The 19,075-nt window shown below is 42.3% G+C and overlaps 1 protein-coding gene across 1 annotated transcript in view; it reads left to right on the top strand.

Moving 5' to 3' along the window:
- Positions 1-19,075, top strand: part of RTF2 (replication termination factor 2) — a 61,489-nt gene that overhangs the window by 4,326 nt on the left and 38,088 nt on the right. Inside the window, exon 5 of the mRNA XM_081011520.1 lies at positions 243-321. Within this exon, the coding sequence (XP_080867646.1) occupies positions 243-321 (79 nt within the window). The remainder of the gene's footprint in view (positions 1-242; positions 322-19,075) is intronic.

Here is a 19,075-nt window from a genome sequence, read left to right as displayed (position 1 = left end):
TGAGTGTGATAAGACTAAGTGTGCATATGACTGCAACCTGGGTCCCATTAAAACAATTAATACAAGTTAGCCACAATTATCTTACACCCCATTGCTTACAGCAAATCTATACATGCTTACTCAGAAATTACTCCCAGTTAAGTGTGCATAGGATTGCAGTCTTAGTTAGAGCTGTCTGTAGCTTCATTGTTGCCTGTGTATATTTAACCTCTGAACATCATTTTCTCTCTGCTTCGCCAAAGATTTTGCTTTCTACGCAACTGTGGATGTGTCTTCTCTGAACGCGCTCTCAAAGAAATTAAAACTGAAGTTTGCCACAAGGTAAGCTTTGTCCCTTTCTCTCCTCTCCCCCCACCTTTCTAGTGTATGTTTGTGCTGCATCCCAGCCCAAAAGTACATTGAATTGAGCCAGGGTTGTGGAACAGGATTGTCCAGAGGGCCAGAACTAGAAGTGCCCTGCTCTCTGGGGGCCACTTTGGCAGGTGGGTAGGGGGTGTATCTGATCCCTGCTGAAAGCAATGCAACAGGGTAATGTGTTACATCCAAACAGTGCAGAATACAACCTGCAGCTGCAAAGAAACATTGAATTTAGCACTGTTTGAAACCATAGCTATACCTGTGCTTTACCTGATGTCATATGACATCAGGCAGCTGACAGATGGGTATGATTTTGCCTAAATGACCTGGTAGGCGAATTGAGAAGGCCTGGTGGGCTTAATCAGCCCCACAACCAGATACTCCCCAGTGCTGACTTAAGCAGTGTTATAAACATACATAACTAGAGTCTACTTTGCAGCTCTTGGTTTTCTCTTCCATGCACATGTGCATTCAAAGAGAGGACACAATTTGTTTAACCCAGGGGGACTTTGGGATCCTCTTTTCAGTAGACTGGTGAAAGTCATTCAAGTGTGTATCCTTTTACTGTGCACCAGACTGACATCTCATTTTTTCCGTCTCCTCAGAGCTAAGAATTGGTCTTTTCTTTTTGTCTCTTAGGATTATGTTTATCATAAGAATTGTGGAGTTAGAAGGGACCCTGAGCCAGTGTGGTGTAGTGGTTAAGAGTGGTAGACTCGTAATCTGGGGAACCGGGTTCGCGTCTCCGCTCCTCCACATGCAGCTGCTGGGTGACCTTGGGCTAGTCACACTTCTTTGAAGTCTCTCAGCCCCACTCACCTTACAGAGTGTTTGTTGTGGGGAGGAAGGGAAAGGAGAATGTTAGCCACTTTGAGACTCTTTCGGGTAGTGATAAAGCAGGATATCAAATCCAAACTCCTCCTCCTCCTCCTCCTCCTCCTCCTCCTCTTCTCCTTCTTCTTCTTTATTTGGTCCAACTCCCTCCAATGCAGGAATCTAAATAGGCCATTCTTTAAGAAAGACTATTTGTGAACTTGCTTCCTCCTTCATTCCAAAGGTCCTTGAATTTCCCTAAAGCTAGTTGTTTTGTTGGCTGTTTCCTATGTGGTTTCCATACTACTTACATAGGCTGCTGTTGCCAGTTGAATCCTGTGGCCCTTGGAACCCATCTTGTCCATCTCCTATCACACGTTGCATCTTCTCTCAGTGCATCTTTTCTCTGGCCTAAGATAACATGTGGCCCCCCACTCCCTCCTCTCAGTTATTCCAGGGCCCACACCACTGGCAACCCTAAACTCTTATTGTTCATGGACAGATTACTAATAAGACATGTGCAGTTCTTTACACATCTTTCATGCTCTCCTAAGAAACTTCACCCTCGCTACCCACAGCTTGAGGAACACTGATTTAGTTGGTTGCTGTGGAACACTTTTGTCCTTTATTTTCTGCAGGCTTTCCATGCGTTTCCTTTCTCTGCTTTCTCCTTTTCATGTGTGTCCATTTTCCACTATGCCATCTACCGTGGTATAAGTCAGAATTTAGTTTTATAAACAGATGTACTGCAGTGGTAATACCTGTGATAATGTGAGTTAAGGATTAAAAGTAAACTGAAAGTTGAAGAAGTTGTCGTGAGATTAAGAGTAGTCTTTCAGCAGAGATTGTGGTAGCAAAAATGCACAAATCACTAGTTTCAGGGTAAGATATTCTTCATAAATGCATCTATGATTGATTATATATTTTAAAATAGGAATTCAGCTGCAGGCCATTAAGTAAAGAAAAAATCAGAGAGACCCGTATGGTGCTAGGTGCACTGGTGATTTCATTTTGTATAAAGCAGCAGTCTCTGACTTAATCACAACTAATGTCGAAATGAGATAAATATGTTTCAAGTTGGAAAGAATTTTCCCCAGGGCAGAAGATTGGCTAGTGGTACTTAGAGAGTTTTGCCCATGCATGTGGTTTGTGGCATGGCTCACTTTCCCAAGGCTATGTACTTTGTGGACACATTTCAATTTTCTCCAGTGGAGAAATGTACCAAGTGCTGGCCTTCTACATAACATGTGTGATGGGCATCATTTTGTAAGTTGACTCTTTTTTATGATGACAACAGTAAACAGTTTGCAGGTGCTTTCATAGTTTAAATGCCTGTATAAGCTACCGTATTTTTCCGTCTCCTATTTTGGGAGACTCAGATTTAAGAAAATGGGGGGAGATGTATCTGTGTATAAGATGCCTCCTAATTTTTGACATTATTTTTTAGGGGGAAAACCTAGTCTTATACACGGAAAAATACGGTATTTAGCCCCTGGTGGCTGCACTTGGGTACTGCTGTGCTAGGGTGTCCCTAGCTCAGTGGTTCCCAATTAGCTTATTACTGAGTACAGTGGTGCCCCACAAGACGAATGCCTCGCAAGACGGAAAACCCGCTAGACGAAAGGGTTTTCCGTTTTTGAGTTGCTTCGCAGGACGAATTTCCCTATGGGCTTGCTTCGCAAGACGAAAATGTCTTGCGAGTCTTGAGATTTTTTTTCCGCTCCCCCCCCTTTTTCTAAGCCGCTAAGCCGCTAATAGCCTTTTAGCAGCTAAGCCGCTAAGCCTTTAATAGCCGCTAAACCGCTAATAGCGCTAATCCGCTAATAGGGTTGCTTCGCAAGACAAAAAAACCGCTAGACGAAGACACTCGCGGAACGCATTAATTTCGTCTTGCGAGGCACCACTGTACCCGCTGTTTTCCAAAAGCCAAGCCCCCTGCTTTTGAAAATTTTGATAACTCTATGGTAGTTACCCGTGCAAAGCAATTTTTTGAATGTGGGGTGGCCCCTAATAAGCAAAGGATTTTAGGTATACTAAAAAACAGACCATAAAATTTGTGATACTATCACAAATTGCCTATTTCCAGACAGTGCCCTAGCACTAAACTAAATCATCAGAGGGTGAGCAGTTGTTCTAATCATAGTGGCAATTTGCTTAGCTATTTCCTGTTGGACTTCCAGGATGAGACATGAATCCCAAACTCAAAAGCAAGATTCACTGAAAACCCTACTACAAGCAGTGGGAGAGTCCTCTAAACTTTGTAGTCATTGAAAGCAATTAGAAGTTCTTTTCAGTTAAAAAGTAGAGAGCAAGGGGAAGGGATCCCTTACCTTTTTAAAATGATAAACATGTGAACCCTACCCGTGGAGCAAGCCATTTGCTTTCTCTCTCCACCCCCCCTCACTGCCCCCTGCCACTCCAGTTGCAACAGCCCTAATAAACTGTGTCAGAGGTTTTTGCCCAGTCCTAATTCACTTGCAATCCAGCAACTGTTTCACAAGTTTTCCCCCGCTGCTAGCAAGCAGGCCCTGGTCACGAGCAGAGGCTGGGTGATCTGTGGATCATCATTGTGGCTTTCACTGGGCAATTAACAAGTTAAGTGAGTCCTTGGCAAATCCCCAGGTGTCCCCGGACCCGTAACTGGGAACCAATTCTCTAGCTTACTTGATCAGTCAGTGAGAAGGTGGGTCTAGGGTGAGGTCTGTTGTGTTTGTTTTATGGCAGTCATAGGTTCAATTTAATGACCTTTTGTTCCTTGCAACTTTGTGATTTTGTAAAATAATGTGAAAAGTCATTGTTATGCATGTCAAAATGAAGCCAGCAGTCCTACCACAGAGAATACTGTGGACTTTGGTATAATGATGCTTTCTTGGCTTTCTACGTTGAAAAGTCAATAGAAACTGATCTATTGATGTATTGATTCCTTTTAGAGCTGGCTGTTCCAGTTGTGCTGGTTCGCTTCCTTGTTCATGGCAGCCAAATAACATTAAAACATGCCTAAACAAGTTTGCTATGCTATTTTCTGTTGGAGCCCACTTGACTATTAAGTGATATCGAAAAGGAAATATGAGCTGCAATGACTGTTGGAACATCAATAGTTGTATTATATAACAATGGGCATACTGCCCATAACAATAAATCTTTGTGCAGTGATTATCTTATAACTCGTAGAAGTTCGGCTCTCTACTGCGAATCCTGATCAGTGTTTGTTTTAAATGAAAACTGGATTTGCAAGAGTCATATTTAACACAGCTATATATATGAGCCCCATGACTGAGGATAAAAGAATGTAAATTGTGCCTGAAAAAGTTTCCAAAAATGGCAAATGTGTGTGTTTAATGTCTTCACCCTGCAAATCTTTCAAGTCCAGCCTTTCAAACCTACCTGCCCATTGCTACCCAGCACTAGATAAAGATCTCTCAGTGGCTTTTCTCTGGAGCCCACCCTCCTCAGGCTAGGTGGACAACTAACAGCCTTTGTGGCCAAAATGTGAGGCTTTCTTCCAAGACGTGTTCGCTTGGTGTCATGGTTAGTACCTTTTAGGCACCAGGCAAATGCTATCTTTTCCCTTTGAGCTTTTAATGGCACTTAATTACTTTGTTCCCCCTCTTGAGCATAGTTTTTTATCACTTGTTTTACTGTTGGCCTCCTTTTTCTGCTGTTTTCTGCTGCATTTTTATTGTTTCATGGATAATGATTTTATTGTGCCATATTATTGTTCATAGCCACTGATAAGATGAGATATAAATTCTGAAAACAAGCCTTTCATTCTTCATCCTCTGCAAATAAGTCCAATGTCTACAAGTCACATCTGGTCCTTACCCATTTTGGAATTCAGGGGAAATTCAGATTAACTAGATTTATTCACATCCTATATACCAGGGGTCAGCAAACTTTTACAGCAGGGGACCAGTCCACCACTGTCCCTCAGACCTTCTGGGGGGACGGACTATATTTTTGTGGGGGGCTGGGGGCTTATGCCCCACAAATAACCCAGATATGCATTTTAAATAAAAGGGCACATTCTACTCATGTAAAAACACGCTGATTCCCGGATTGTCCACGGGCCGGATTTAGAAGGCGATTGGGCCGGATCCGGCCCCCGGGCCTTTGTTTGCCTACCCATGCTATATACTAATAGTTAACTCTTTCTTAAAGTGCTGATCTTTATGTAACCCAAATGGCACCATTTATGTCCAAGAGGTTCAGCAGGTTCAGGAGGATCCCAAGGTTTGCAGAAGTACAAAATAGTGTTGGTGTAGAAAGACCCCTAAGCTGAGGAAACACATCCCTGTTAGAACTGAGCATACTCAGTAGTCATGGAATACTGACTTCTTATTGGGGGAATGGAAAATATGGGTGAATGGAATGGAATGAAGTATCTCAAAAGAAGGCATGGCTGGCTGGTGCACTACACCAGGGGTTGTCAACCTGGCCCCTACCACCCACTAGTGGGCGTTTCAGGATTCTAGGAGGGCGGTAGGGGGTTCTACGGCACAATCTGAATCCTCCTTCCATTGAGCACTGGTGGGCGGTGAGGAAATTTTACCATCAAGAAAGATGCATTAGTGGGCGGTAGGTATAAGAAGGTTGACTACCCTTACACTACACCATTTTAATGCAGATCCCACTTGTGTGTTTTATGGTTTTGTTTGCAGGATAGAAACTAGGCGTGCACATATGTGGGGTTAAAGATGCCAAAGATTTCTTCTCACCTTTCCCCTGCGCATTAAACCCTGATAGCCATATTTTCAAATGAGCAAGGACTGTGGGGCCAACAAAGTTAGCTTTGCCCAATGTCTCATGCACATGAGCTGTGACCCATACAAAGAGTTTTAAATTGACTCTCTTCCAGTGTGACCAGCAGCAACAACAAAACCATCTGGAAACATTAGTACTTCCTTTTATCTTAGGTTATGCGTGTGGGAGAGAGTAGTTGTGCTAAGTAGTAAGGGAAGATCTGCCAAAGCTTCTTAGTCTCAGTCTGTAATGGAATCAGTCTCTCTTATCGGACACCAGTGTGCATTTACATGTGTGTGTGTATAGCCATTCTTATCTTGATGTCAGTTCATCTGAAGACTACACCTTTTCCTGGAAAGTCAGGATCTGGTGCCCTACATCCAAGGGCCAGATGTGTTGATTCATCTCCTCTTCAAGATCTTATCAAATGTAGCACAATCAAAATGGTTCTTGGATTTTCTGGTAAATTTTTGGGTGTGGGAAGGTTCCTCCCAAAATTCCTTAATGCACATGACACAAAGTCCCAGTGTGAGTTTGAAAACATTTTCCTGCTGACTCTGTTTACAGTGCCTCCTATGGTGGCTCACAAAAATCATAAAAACAATATCTCAGGATCATAGAATTGTAGAGTTGGAAGGGACCCCAAGAGTCATCTAGTCCAACCGCCTGCAATGCAGGAATCTCAACTAGATCAAACATGACAGGTGGCCATCAGTTACAATAGAGCACAATCTTAAATTTTATTTATTAAATTTGCAAGATTAGTATCTCACCAGTCAAAATGGTCCACCTCTTGCCTACTTCCCCAAAGTTGTTACAAGCATAACATGAGGAGGAGGGAAAACATCTTGAGCTACTTGTAAGAAATGTGGGATATAAAATGGACTAGATATATGTAAGTTCTCTCTGAATCGGGATTTTCAGAGCTACATAGGTTATGTACCTACATAGGTTATGTTAACGCACCGGTATTCAAGAATTCTTAAAACTGACAAGTTTTTTTTAGAACTGTCTGGTTTGCACCTCACTTTAAACCAGTTAAGTTTAAGCTTAACTATGACCAAGCAGTGTGCTGGTGCATCACTCCTGTGCTAGGCCAAATGGTTGCTTAGTTCCCAGCAGCACAGTTGGAGGAGAAGCAAAGCAGCTACAATTTTAGCACCACTCATACACCAACATGCTGCATGTTCACCTTTCAACCATGGTGCAAACCACCCAAGGTTGAGCAGTTGGTTGGTCACTGAGGGTGCTCTGTGGAACTTGAATTTTATGTAGACTTGGGCTGATTCATTGGCAATTGACTACGTTCCTCTCCCAGCACTGGCAAGTGAAGGCTTTTAAAATTGAGGTGTTAACTGAGGCTTGTTAGCGCTCATGAGGGGACTGTTGTTGCAGCAGTCTTTCCTACAGCTTGGTAAAGGAGAGTGGCATTATTCCCACTTTGCAGATGAATGTGGGCTGGGGATGGAAAGAGTATAGCAAGGAGGCTGAGAAAATAGAATTTCCTCAAGGCCGCCTGATAGACTGAGGTCTCCTGCTAGATAATGATTATCTCCTAGTTCCTTTTGTAACTTACTGTACCTCCATAAAGCCAGGAGGAGATAAGGCAAAAGAACAAATAGCATTAAGGAGGTCACAATATAACCTTCAAATGATATGGGAATGATAAGCCCTTTTGTGCTGAGTAATAGCATGGTAGTATCAACTCAACCTCAGGGATCTAGATTTCTGAAGGTCTAGTTCAGGCCATTTTCTTTCTGATCAGTGGAGAACAGCCTTTACCAAAGGTGTCATGGGCTTTGAAGACACTCAAACTCAGGATGCAAGGGGGAAACGTGCTAAGAGGAAGGCACGCTTGGCAAATCCACACTGTGATCAACTCCAGCCCGGAAACCAATGTCCCCACTGAGGAAGGACGTGTGGTTCCAGAATTGGCCTCCACAGTCACTTATGTACTCATTGTTAAAACTGTGTTTATGGAAAACAATCTTACTCGGCTACGAGTGATCGCCAAAGAAGAAAGAAGCCCTCATGCAGTCAAGCTCTCATAGACTTCTGTGCCAAAAAGTTTCCAAGTGTATACTTCCAGGCCCGTCTATGACCTTGCTGAGCTGAGAAGGTTGAATTGAAGCCAGTATAACCTCACGGAAGTTAGCAGCAGCATATAATTGGCTTTAGGTTGGTTTGTTTTTTATTTTAAGAAACTCTTAAAAACTCAGCTTTTCTTTCCGACTTACAGCAGCTTGCAGTAAGCAGTGAATCATGATGTAAAGTAGGGAATTCCAGTGTAATCTAATACTTTGGCATGCTTCATATCTTCCTGCTTTGCTCAGTTCCTCTAAACTTTTTCCAGGCAGGCCAGTGAGGCAGGTTGAGGCAGCCGTCCTGTCCACTGGAGCCTTTTTGTGATGCTGTGCTTAGTCCTACCTGTCGTAAAGCTTGCTAAAACTGGCCAAAATGAAGTATCTGAACCACCGCTGTCCCAGGTGGACTGGCATAGCCACCTCTCTCTCCCCTTGTGTCGGCAGATGGTTATTCTAGACAAACATTCTAGACAAACTGGAGGTCAGGAGGTTACATAGAGTAGTTGCTCTGTAGGATTCCCTACCACCACCAAAACTGATTAGAATAGTTCCTACAGCTCTGGCCACAGGATAGACTGTGACAGACTTACAGATCCCTATTGAGCACTGGGACTAGCAGGTATTGCTGTTGCCTGCACACAACTGGATTTCGTGGTCCAGACCTGCTGGGAAATGGGAAATGCAATGGGAAGGCATCAACATGGTCCTGAGGGATACAGGAGTGTTGTCGATCAGGCTTAAGAGTAATTGTCCCATATTTAGGTTCAAATGGTAAGGTTTAATGCGATGGTGGGTTTGTCTGTCTGTATTACTGTCCAACAGTTATGGCCTTTAAAGCCAGTACATTTTTAATCCAGTGTTTGCTAATAATCTATCCTGCCCTGTGCAGCCAAGTTTTGTATATAATAGCATCCTTCACGTTGTTTCTGACATTTCATTGCAATGATAGTGTTGGTTTCTCATAAGTGTATAATCAAGGAGGTGTTGTGCACGTGTTTGCTCCTTGTAAATAGACATGATTAGAATGAATTTTTGCTTAAATGTAGAGGCTGAAATTTTGAAAGCAATCCAAGAAGCCTAGTCATGTAATAGTTGGATGAATGAGTCTCCTCAATTTCATCTGCCAATCTTCTCTGAAAACACTGAAATAAAAGAACAATTAAGGAATGTTGTAGAAAGTTAATTGCTAATCCACAAACTGCTTAACCTTCAGTAGTCACATCTACAGCAGAGATAATAATCCAAAATGATTGCCTGTCAATTGTGTTTAGGGCTGCACCATGAATCAAAACATAGAGTCCAAATAAACATATTTGTACTTAAATTCTATATCCCAGTGATACCTGTTTGAAGCAACTGAAAACCAGTTCTTATTTTCAAATAAATACAGTACCTTTGTTTTCAAGGCTTTAATATTTGTAGTTCCCGCACCCCTGATTGGCCTTAAAGAACAACCTGCACATTTAGTCCAAAAGAATGTGGACAGCAGTATCATATTCAGACATCAGTACACCAAAGTATCTGAAATTCCTTCTCGGTTTCTTCTGCTCTATTGTTAAAACTGAAAACAGACCACAGATTACCCACAGAAGCAAGATGAGGTATAACAAATGAGGCCAAAGGGAGTTGGTTGCTAAGTTTCCGGTAGTTAATGTTTTGTTTTTTATTTAAAGCAGCAATTAGCATTGTTCCCCTGGTGTTCCTTCTCCTTTAAGTATATGCTGAGAGGTGATCTAGACCCAATACAGACAAGAAATAATAATAATACATATAGTATTCTACATTTCTTTGATATGGCATATGTAATTTATGTGCAGCAACCCTTTGCTCAACCCTCAACATTCTAGCTACAAATGGGCTTTTTTTGACAGCTAAGTGTGGGTGTTGTGACTGTGGATCATAAGCTCCACCACAGACTTCATTACTTAATACAACAGAGGATAATTGAGTGTTCTTGTTTTATTCATTGCCTCCTTTGCACACACCAGGATTTAGATTAAAGTTCATTGTTGTGATCACTCAGCACTCCATTCCTCACTTAGATTAAGTCACTTGACCCAGCTTGTGCCGTTTCAGTACTTCATTTCCCGTGACTTTTCCTTTATAGAATCTCCATCACCTAGATGGTAGGGACTATCCAAAAGTTGCTACAACTCCCAACAGCATTAGCAAGTATGGATGGGAGTTGTAGTTTAGTAATACCTGGAGGACGAAAGTCTTCCCACGCCTGATCTACAGTATTGGCTTAAAAAGTTGGTGGTATTTTTGAAGCTGTCTAAACCTGTATTCTAAAGGTTAGTCAGAATATTAGGTCTATAACCCAGGGAGTTTCACACCATTTCCCAAGAAATCCTGGGGTTTCTCAGAATCTTAACAAGAATTAAGAGTGGAAAGAGGTTTTTCCACATGACAGCTTGCTCGCTGCTATCAGTCATACCTTAAAATGTGCAGCCTTAGGGCATGCCCTGTTTATGTGAAGTGACGATGCGATCCAACAAGTCTTGCTACTGCCCTGTGAATGGAGTGTGTATCACTGAACACTTCCCAGAATGTTCTGCAACACACAAGGCTTCTTTGGCAGGAAACTCTTAGCAACACTGTAATAGGCAATCATAGCCCCGCAATGTAGATCTTAATGAACAATCTTCATTCAAGTTGTAGTTGTTGTTTTTTAAAAAATAAATTTTTAGTAAGTTTTACACAAATATCTCCAATCAAACAATTTCCCAAATAACATATTTTCATCTTTTGGACTTCCCTCAGCTTCTCTGACAATCATCCGTGTTTAAATTTTTATCTACGCATTCCTCAAATTTAGTATCGCCTTTTAGGGTACCTTTATAAACATATTTGCATTCTTGCAATATTCCTTATTTTTTCACAAAGCTTCTTTAAAACCCACTAGCGTTGGTTGCTCATCACATACACTCTTCAAATACTCTGAAAATTTTTCCCAGTCCTCAATGAACTTGTGATCTCGTTGATATCTAATTTTCCCGGTTAACTTGTCCAGTTCTGCATAGTCCGTTAACTTCATTCTCCATTCCTCCAGAGTCAGTAGTTCTTCCTGCTTCCATTTTTGGGCCATTAATATTCTCGCTGCTGTTATTGCATACTGAAAAAGTTTACAGTCCTTTTTATTTATTTCATTTCTTGTTATTCCTAGAAGGAAGGTTTCTGGTTTCTTTACAAAAGTATATTTCAACATCTTCTTTAACTCATTATATATCATCTCCCAGAACCCCTTCACTTTCTTATTCAAGTTGTAGTTTTATCCATTTTTAAAAACAGGTATTGTCTCCCAAAGCAGCTCATACTGAGAGAGAGAAACAAGGTCCTGCCACCAGATGTATAAACTAAAAAGGCAAAGCATGCTAGGAAAAGTGAGTGGAGATAAAAGGTAGAGGAGGCAGAATAGTTCTTCGGGGCCAGAACAAAGTGGTGAGCATTTTTATCCAGTTTGGGCCAGGGTGACCTTCCCCTTGAAAAACAAATTGATGTTTCTTTTTTCATTAGTTGATAGAAAGGTGCCAGAATGTCCTTCCCATTTTGTTTCTTCATTCCTAGGCAACTGGCAGTTCATGCCAAATGTTATTTCAGACAAGGAACGGGGGTGGGGGTGGGGGACGACAGCTCCTCCTTTGATTTGTGAATGGGACCATGTTGGTCTCCCGTTTGCCAAGATGCTATTTCTAGGAGGCAAGGGGCACAACCTCCCAGTGGTCCTGAATTTCCTGGTTGATGACAGGGGTTAAAGTATGCTGTCGTCAGCTCTGCAGACCCAGGGCTCTTTTTATGGATGCAGTGTAAATATAGGAGTGGTGGACAGCCCAAAGAGCGCTGCATAAGCAACATATAGCATATTTCAGCATTTAGAGAAATGTAAGTCATTCATACTATGAAGAGACAAATTATAATTTTTTTTTAAGTTCTCTGAAAATTTAGAAATCAGAAGAAATCTGAGAAGGGATCTAATATTCACCTTCACCCTGCAGAGCTTTTGTTTTGCAATTGTTTTTCTCTGGAGTGCCTGTTCTCTTCATAGAAATAATCATAGAATCATAAAGCTGGAAGGGACCACAAGGGTCATCTAGTCCAACCCCCTGCAATGCAAGACTCCTTTGCCCAACGTAGGGCTTGAACCCATGACATTGAGATGAAGACTCATGCTTTACTGATTGAGCTATGCTCCCCATGTAGACTGGATTGTGTAAACAAAGTAGTCTGTGACAGAGCCCTGAACGATAAATGGTCCTGCCTCAGTGGGTTTTGTGTAGGTGTATTATTGGGTGGCTTTTTGATCCCATCCAATTCCAATTATAATTTGAAATCCTAAATCTGAATGTAGTGCTGTCTGCATTCCATGATTCTATCCAAGTGTAGAATCTGAGCAGGGCATGATGTGAAAATTGGCATCCTGAGAATCTCCACTTTTTTTTTTAAAGTAAATTTCTATCTTTATGGCTAAGAAGACTAACTTCAAAAGTGGGTGGGGGGTGAAACTTCAGCTGTCAAAGGTAGAGCAGATTATTTCAAATGATTGGGATAGTGTGTGGGTTGGTGAGAATCTGCTATAGTTAAGATCATGACCTTTTCTTGATTAGCTTAAGCAAAAAAACAGAACAAAAAGAAATTGGCGTTTATTTTTTGTGATGGGAACAATCTACCACAACATATGTTTTTTCACTTAAAAATAATGTTTATATATCTACAGAGTTTTGTGGATTTAATGGATAGATTAATTTATTAAGACTGACATGATCAATTAATTTTAATTGGGTGCCATTCTTGCCAACAATCCTATGCATGCTTAATAACTGCCTTGGAAGATAAGTCTTTTGCTAGGCAGCCAGTTCACTCAATCATGAGCTTTTGTCTTGGTTGGCTATTACATTCTCAAGCAACCTTAACTTCGCTATCCAAGAAGTGGTTAGTATATATTATTATCTGCCCATAGTGAAACAAGCTTCTTCCTTAGAAATTCTGTTTATTCTGAGTTTCTTATTAAGCACTGTAACAAAATGTAGTAAGGCCCAGGCTAATAAACAAGCAATCTTAACAGCATTACAGCTGGGATTGTTGACATGTGAAAAATTTCAGGCATGGTGTATGACGTATCAGCTTTATAATGTACAATGGCAGATCCAGCTTATGGGAGCAGTGAGTGTGCAGTCCCATGGAAATTATAAAGTCATGGAAAGTGCTTAATGCAGAAAAAAGTCCCTTGAGGTGAATGTTCCCAGGATAGCCTGAAGGGATTCTGTACCTATAGCTGCTTGTTGTGCAGAGTAATAAGCATTTTTCAAAATGTCACTAAGTCTACAGTGCTGTGAGAAGTGGTGGATGACATAAAGATTTCTGTGAAGGCAAAAATGTGTCCTGTCTTGAATAAGAGAAGGAAGGTCCATGTTACTTAACTTTTATTTGTTCAGATAGCTGTTCTGCACCCGTTGTCCTCTTGCTGAGAAATAAACTGAAAGATTTTAAGCATTATTTCAGGAGCAGGATAATAGTTCATGGATTGAATTTGATGGCTTTCTTTTTAACCACAAACAGAATCCCTACATAGTCTCTGGCTGTAGTGAGTTCCAAAATACAGCTCTCCATCTGGGTGTACAAAGATGGGGAACAGTCTGAAGACACATGAGAATACCACTTCACTGGAGCAAGCAGCTCTGGGTCTAGCCAGTGCCTGTCTAGCCAGCTGCCTGAGAACCATGTGTACACTACATTAGGTTCCATGATGTTAAAATATAAATAATAAAGAGCATTGCCACAAAATTCTTGTCCAGGCAGCAATCTGATCATATACATACTTATTTGGAGGTAAGTTCTGGGTTCTTTAGAACTCTCACAGAAGTGTGCAGAAGCCTGGAGCTGTGGCAACCAGGAAGTTGCATTATTTTAGAAATATGTGTAGGTATAGATGAGGGGTGGCCAATGTTTTGGGCTCCAGATGTTGTGGACTTCAATTAGCCCTAGCTAGCTGGACCAGTGGTCAGGAATGACGAGAGTTGTAGTATAACAGATCTGGAGGACAACCTAGTTGACTACCTCTGAGATGAATAGCTATGGGAATTTTGTGTGAAGATGTGTAGTGTGCCCAAAAGATACTATATCAAGGACACCTGATCTTCTTTTCCTTCCTCCCTTCTCTCTTTTTCCTGATCTGTTGCTCATTTGTTTTAGACAACTGTAAATGCAGATTTCAAAGAACCAAGGTAATTTAATTTGGAGAATTTTTTTTTACAAAAGAAGGTTGAAATTGCAAGGACAGTGTTGAAGAACAAAGGGGAGATTGTGGTATTAAGCAGGGATGAATAAGACAGTGGTGGGATAAACCATTTCAAACAGATTCTTCCTTGCTGCCATGGTTTCAGAAGCCTTATTCTCCTTTCTAGTCTCCTGTTTGTATGGTAGAATTGTATTTTAAAAATGCTTGTGTATGAGATAGTTGTGAATGGTATGATGGGGAAGAGCGATAGCTTAATGGTTGAAGCAGATGTTTTGTATGCAGAGAGTCTTGTGCTCTATCCTCAACATGTCTAGCTTAAAAGGATATCTGGCAGCAAGACTGAAAAAAACAAAGAGCCACTAATAGTCAGCATAGATAATACTGGGTTACATGGATGACTAGTCTGTTGGTATAAAGTAGCTCTCAGAAATATTGTGGAAAAGATTACCTTTCCCACAAAGGATGAATAGTTTCAGCAGCTAAATGTTAGTATCAACATTCTTTCTTTATATTCATTTTCTCTCCCTCCCTCCCCCCCCCCTCTCGGCTTTTGCATGAGGAACACCCTGCTCTGCTATTGTGCAGTCCCTGGGCTCCATGCATCATCCTTAATGGCATGCTGGTGTTCATAACTACAACCTCATAAGATTAAGATTCCCCAGCTAGCTGTTGCTGTGCCTCTTGAACCCAATCATTCCCAATGTTAGGACCATAGCTCTGGGGTCCATGTCACATTGGATGCTGGGTGTTCTTGCATTCTTACTGGAGCTGCAAGGCCTATTTTCCAGCCCCTAAAAATTGCCTGCAGCCATCACCTGCATTAAGCCTGCTTTACCAGAACTGCCTGTCAGAATGCTTTTTTCCTCCATCACCTTCAGGCAGCTGGGTCGCGTTCTTGATGTGGTTGAACAACATTTTATCACGTATGAGATCTTTGCAAGTACCACCTCAGCCTCAATGACTGCTCCAGTTCTTGTACATTGTAATTATTTATATTTTGAAGGTTTGCACCCACCTTCTGATGGATTGGTCCTCGATATGGTATGCAACAGAACACAGTAACAGAGTGAACCCCCCCCCCCCCACATACAACCCATACTCCTTAGCCTTTTCTTCTCCCAAAGATGTCCCACAAGGCAGCAGATGTTTAGGATCAGAGTTCTCCTTCTCCTAGATGGGCTACCATCCCAGGTTGATGAGCCCCATCTATCATCTACTTCCATCTACAGCACGTGCAAAAACCGCCTTCTTGATCGTTGAATCCACTACTAGTCTTATCTGCTCAATTTGCCAGAGCCTGTCTCTGCACACAGGGCAAGCCTCTAACTCACCACTGAGGGTTTGAGGCTCATCAGCTACCCTCACCTGGTTTAGCCAGCCAGTTAAAGCCGTTTCCAGGGTGTGGCCACTGTCACATGCTGACAGCTTCTAGGAGCCACAGGTGAGAGCTGAGTGCAGGGTGGGGAACAAAGGTGGACAAGCTACCCCAGAAAGAGCACAGCATGTCCCCCAGCAGAGGTAGTACCCCTCCCCTATCACCCCATACACTCAGCCTTATAGTGAACCTTGTTGATGATTGAACCTGGAACTTTCTCCATGTAAAGTAGGTGCTCTCCCACCAAGCTGAGCTATAGCCACTACAACTCATTGGCAGTGCCTGTCCAAAACCCAAATCAATGTGTTCCTATTGATACATCAAAATAATTTGAGAAGCAGAAGTTTATTAAATTGGTTCGTTGTAACTACATATTCTGTTGCTTATTTGCACCACTACCTCACTGTGATTTACCAAACATGAATGTTGTTGCTAGGCTGCAAGCTGAGGGCAAGGGCTGGGGCAGACTTTGGATTCATTTTGTAAATGCATTTTCACAAAAACAACTGAAGCATGAGTAGCATTGATGCATATCAGTAGAAGGAAGGAAGCTCTGGATGAGGACAGCGCTTGTCCTATCTAATCTAATTATTGTACTTTGCTCAGAAGCTGTACCAGTTGCTAGGCTCTCTGAAGGGATGTAGTGACTCACCCTCTTAACAATTTTCCATTTCCCCCTCCCCCCAGTTTGCTGAATACACACACACACACACACACACACACACACAGACACAGCCTTTATCTCACTGTAACTAGGCTATGGTTGAAACATCTCCCTCCATTAGTATTTTGAAAGAGAGAGAAGAACCAACTGTTTTTTCAACTCGCAAACCCTTTCTTTGCGATGTGGGATGGAACCACTTCGTAGCAATTCCCATATTGGCCTGGTCTGCATGTCACAATGAACCATAGTTAAAATAAACTATGATTTAATGTGATGGTTTAATGTGATGTGTGCACCAGGCTGTTGTGAATATAAAGTCAAAACAAGCCATTTCTTGCCAGTGGTCACCAGCCAAGTAACTTGTTTATGAACCTGAGTAAAATGCTAGTGTATTGAGGAAGCGCAACACACTTAACTATTTCAAGGCAGGAAAACAAAACACGTCTGATGGAACCATATGTAATTTGCTTCTGTACTATTTCCAGTGTCTCCCTTAGTTTCAGCCTAAAGATCAATGCGTTACAAAATGATATGTACATTGGAAACAAATGAAGACCCAGTTAAGGCTTCTGCAGAGCAGAGTTCACCTGTGAGCATCTTTATAATAATAATAATAATAATAATAATTTATTATTTATACCCCGCCCATCTGGCTGGGTTTCCCCAGCCACTCTGGGCGGCTTCCAAAAGAATATTAAAATACTATGATACATCAAACATTAAAAGCTTCCCTAAACAGGGCTGCCTTCAGATGTCTTCTAAAAGTCTGGTAGTTGTTGTTCTCTTTGACATCTGGTGGGAGGGCGTTCCACAGGGAGGGCGCCACTACCGAGAAGGCCCTCTGCCTGGTTCCCTGTAACTTGGCTTCTCGCAGTGAGGGAACCGCCAGAAGGCCCTCGGTGCTGGACCTCAGTGTCCGGGTAGAACGATGGAGGTGGAGACGCTCCTTCAGGTATACTGGACCGAGGCCGTTTAGGGCTTTAAAGGTCAGCACCAACACTTTGAATTGTGCTCGGAAACGTACTGGGAGCCAATGTAGGTCTTTCAAGACCGGTGTTATATGGTCTCGGCGGCTGTTCCCAGTCACCAGTCTGGCTGCTGCATTCTGGATTAGTTGTAGTTTCCGGGTCACCTTCAAAGGTAGCCCCACGTAGAGCGCATTGCAGTAGTCCAAGCGGGAGATAACCAGAGCATGCACCACTCTGGCGAGGCAGTCCGCGGGCAGATAGGGTCTCAACCTACGTACCAGATGGAGCTGGTACACAGCTGCCCTGGACACGGATTTAACCTGTGCCTCCATGGACAGCTGTGAGTCCAAAATGACTCCCAGGCTGCGCACCTGGTCCTTCAGGGGCACGGTTACCCCATTCAGGACCAGGGAATCCCCCACACCTGCCCGCCTCCTGTCCCCCAGAAACAGTACTTCTGTCTTGTCAGGATTCAACCTCAATCTGTTTGCCGTCATCCATCCTCCAACCGCCTCCAGACACTCACACAGGACCTTCACCGCCTTCACTGGTTCTGATTTAAAGGAGAGGTAGAGCTGGGTGTCATCTGCATACTGATGAACACCCAGTCCAAACCCCCTGATGATCTCTCCCAGCGGCTTCATATAGATATTAAAAAGCATGGGGGAGAGGACAGAACCCTGAGGCACCCCACAAGTGAGAGCCCAAGGGTCTGAACACTCATCCCCCACCACCACTTTCTGAACACGGCCCAGGAGGAAGGAGCGGAACCACTGTATGACAGTGCCCCCAGCTCCCAGCCCCTCAAGACGGTCCAGAAGGATGTTATGGTCGATGGTATCAAACGCCGCTGAGAGATCCAGCAGAACTAGGAAACAGCTCTCACCTTTGTCCCTAGCCCGCCGGAGATCATCAACCAGTGCGACCAAGGCAGTTTCAGTCCCGTGATGAGGCCTGAATCCCGATTGGAAGGGATCCAAATGGTCCGCTTCTTCCAGGCGTGCCTGGAGTTGTTCAGCAACCACTCGCTCAATCACCTTGCCCAAGAATGGAAGATTTGAGACTGGGCGATAGTTGGCCATCGTGGCCGCATCTAAAGATGGTTTTTTAAGAAGCGGTTTAATAACCGCTTTAGATTTATTGTTGCTGATGTAGTAGTTAGATTGTTGAACCTGGGAGACCACTGGGTAGCTTTGAGCCAGTCACTGCCTTTCAGCCTAACCTACGCCCAGAGTGGTGGTGTGGGGATCAAATGAAGAGTGGGACAACCATGTTTGCCACCTTGAGCTCCTTGGTGAAAAAGGTGGAATAGAAATACTATTAATAAATGTACTTAATTAATTAGTTGCAGGTACAACTAATGAAATGAAATCACAAAGACTTATGCAGGAGGTTTGAATGTAATATTAGCATTTTGTTTTGAAAAGAAGATTCATTTCATCTTATCATAATGCACACTTTTGCACAGGTTTCTCTCTGTTTATTATTTATTTACAGTATTTATAGCCTGCTCTTCATTGAGTGTTTTGAATCCCGGAGTAGGGAACAGAATAATAAAAATAATACACACAAAAATTACAGAATCATATAAAAAAGTCCAATAAACAAGTTAACAATTCTGTCACAAAGTAGACAAGCAGCAAAACAACGGCAAAAATTAAAATGTCACATTTAACCAAATGCCTAGGTAAAAAAAAAACAAATACAAGACGTTTGGACAAGAAATTTTTCCTCATTTGAGATGGTGCAATATTTGAATCTCTATACAGATATACTGAACTTGGTGATAACAGCTATTACATACGTGCTATGACTTTAAAAAGAAATTGTGCAAAGTCT

This window comes from Podarcis pityusensis (assembly GCF_964106645.2).
Source record: "Podarcis pityusensis genome assembly, chromosome: 6".
In the NCBI taxonomy this organism is placed as follows: Eukaryota; Metazoa; Chordata; class Lepidosauria; order Squamata; family Lacertidae; genus Podarcis; species Podarcis pityusensis.
The sequence above is the reverse complement of the archived record's forward strand: the minus strand, read 5'-3'. Positions and strand labels throughout refer to the sequence as shown.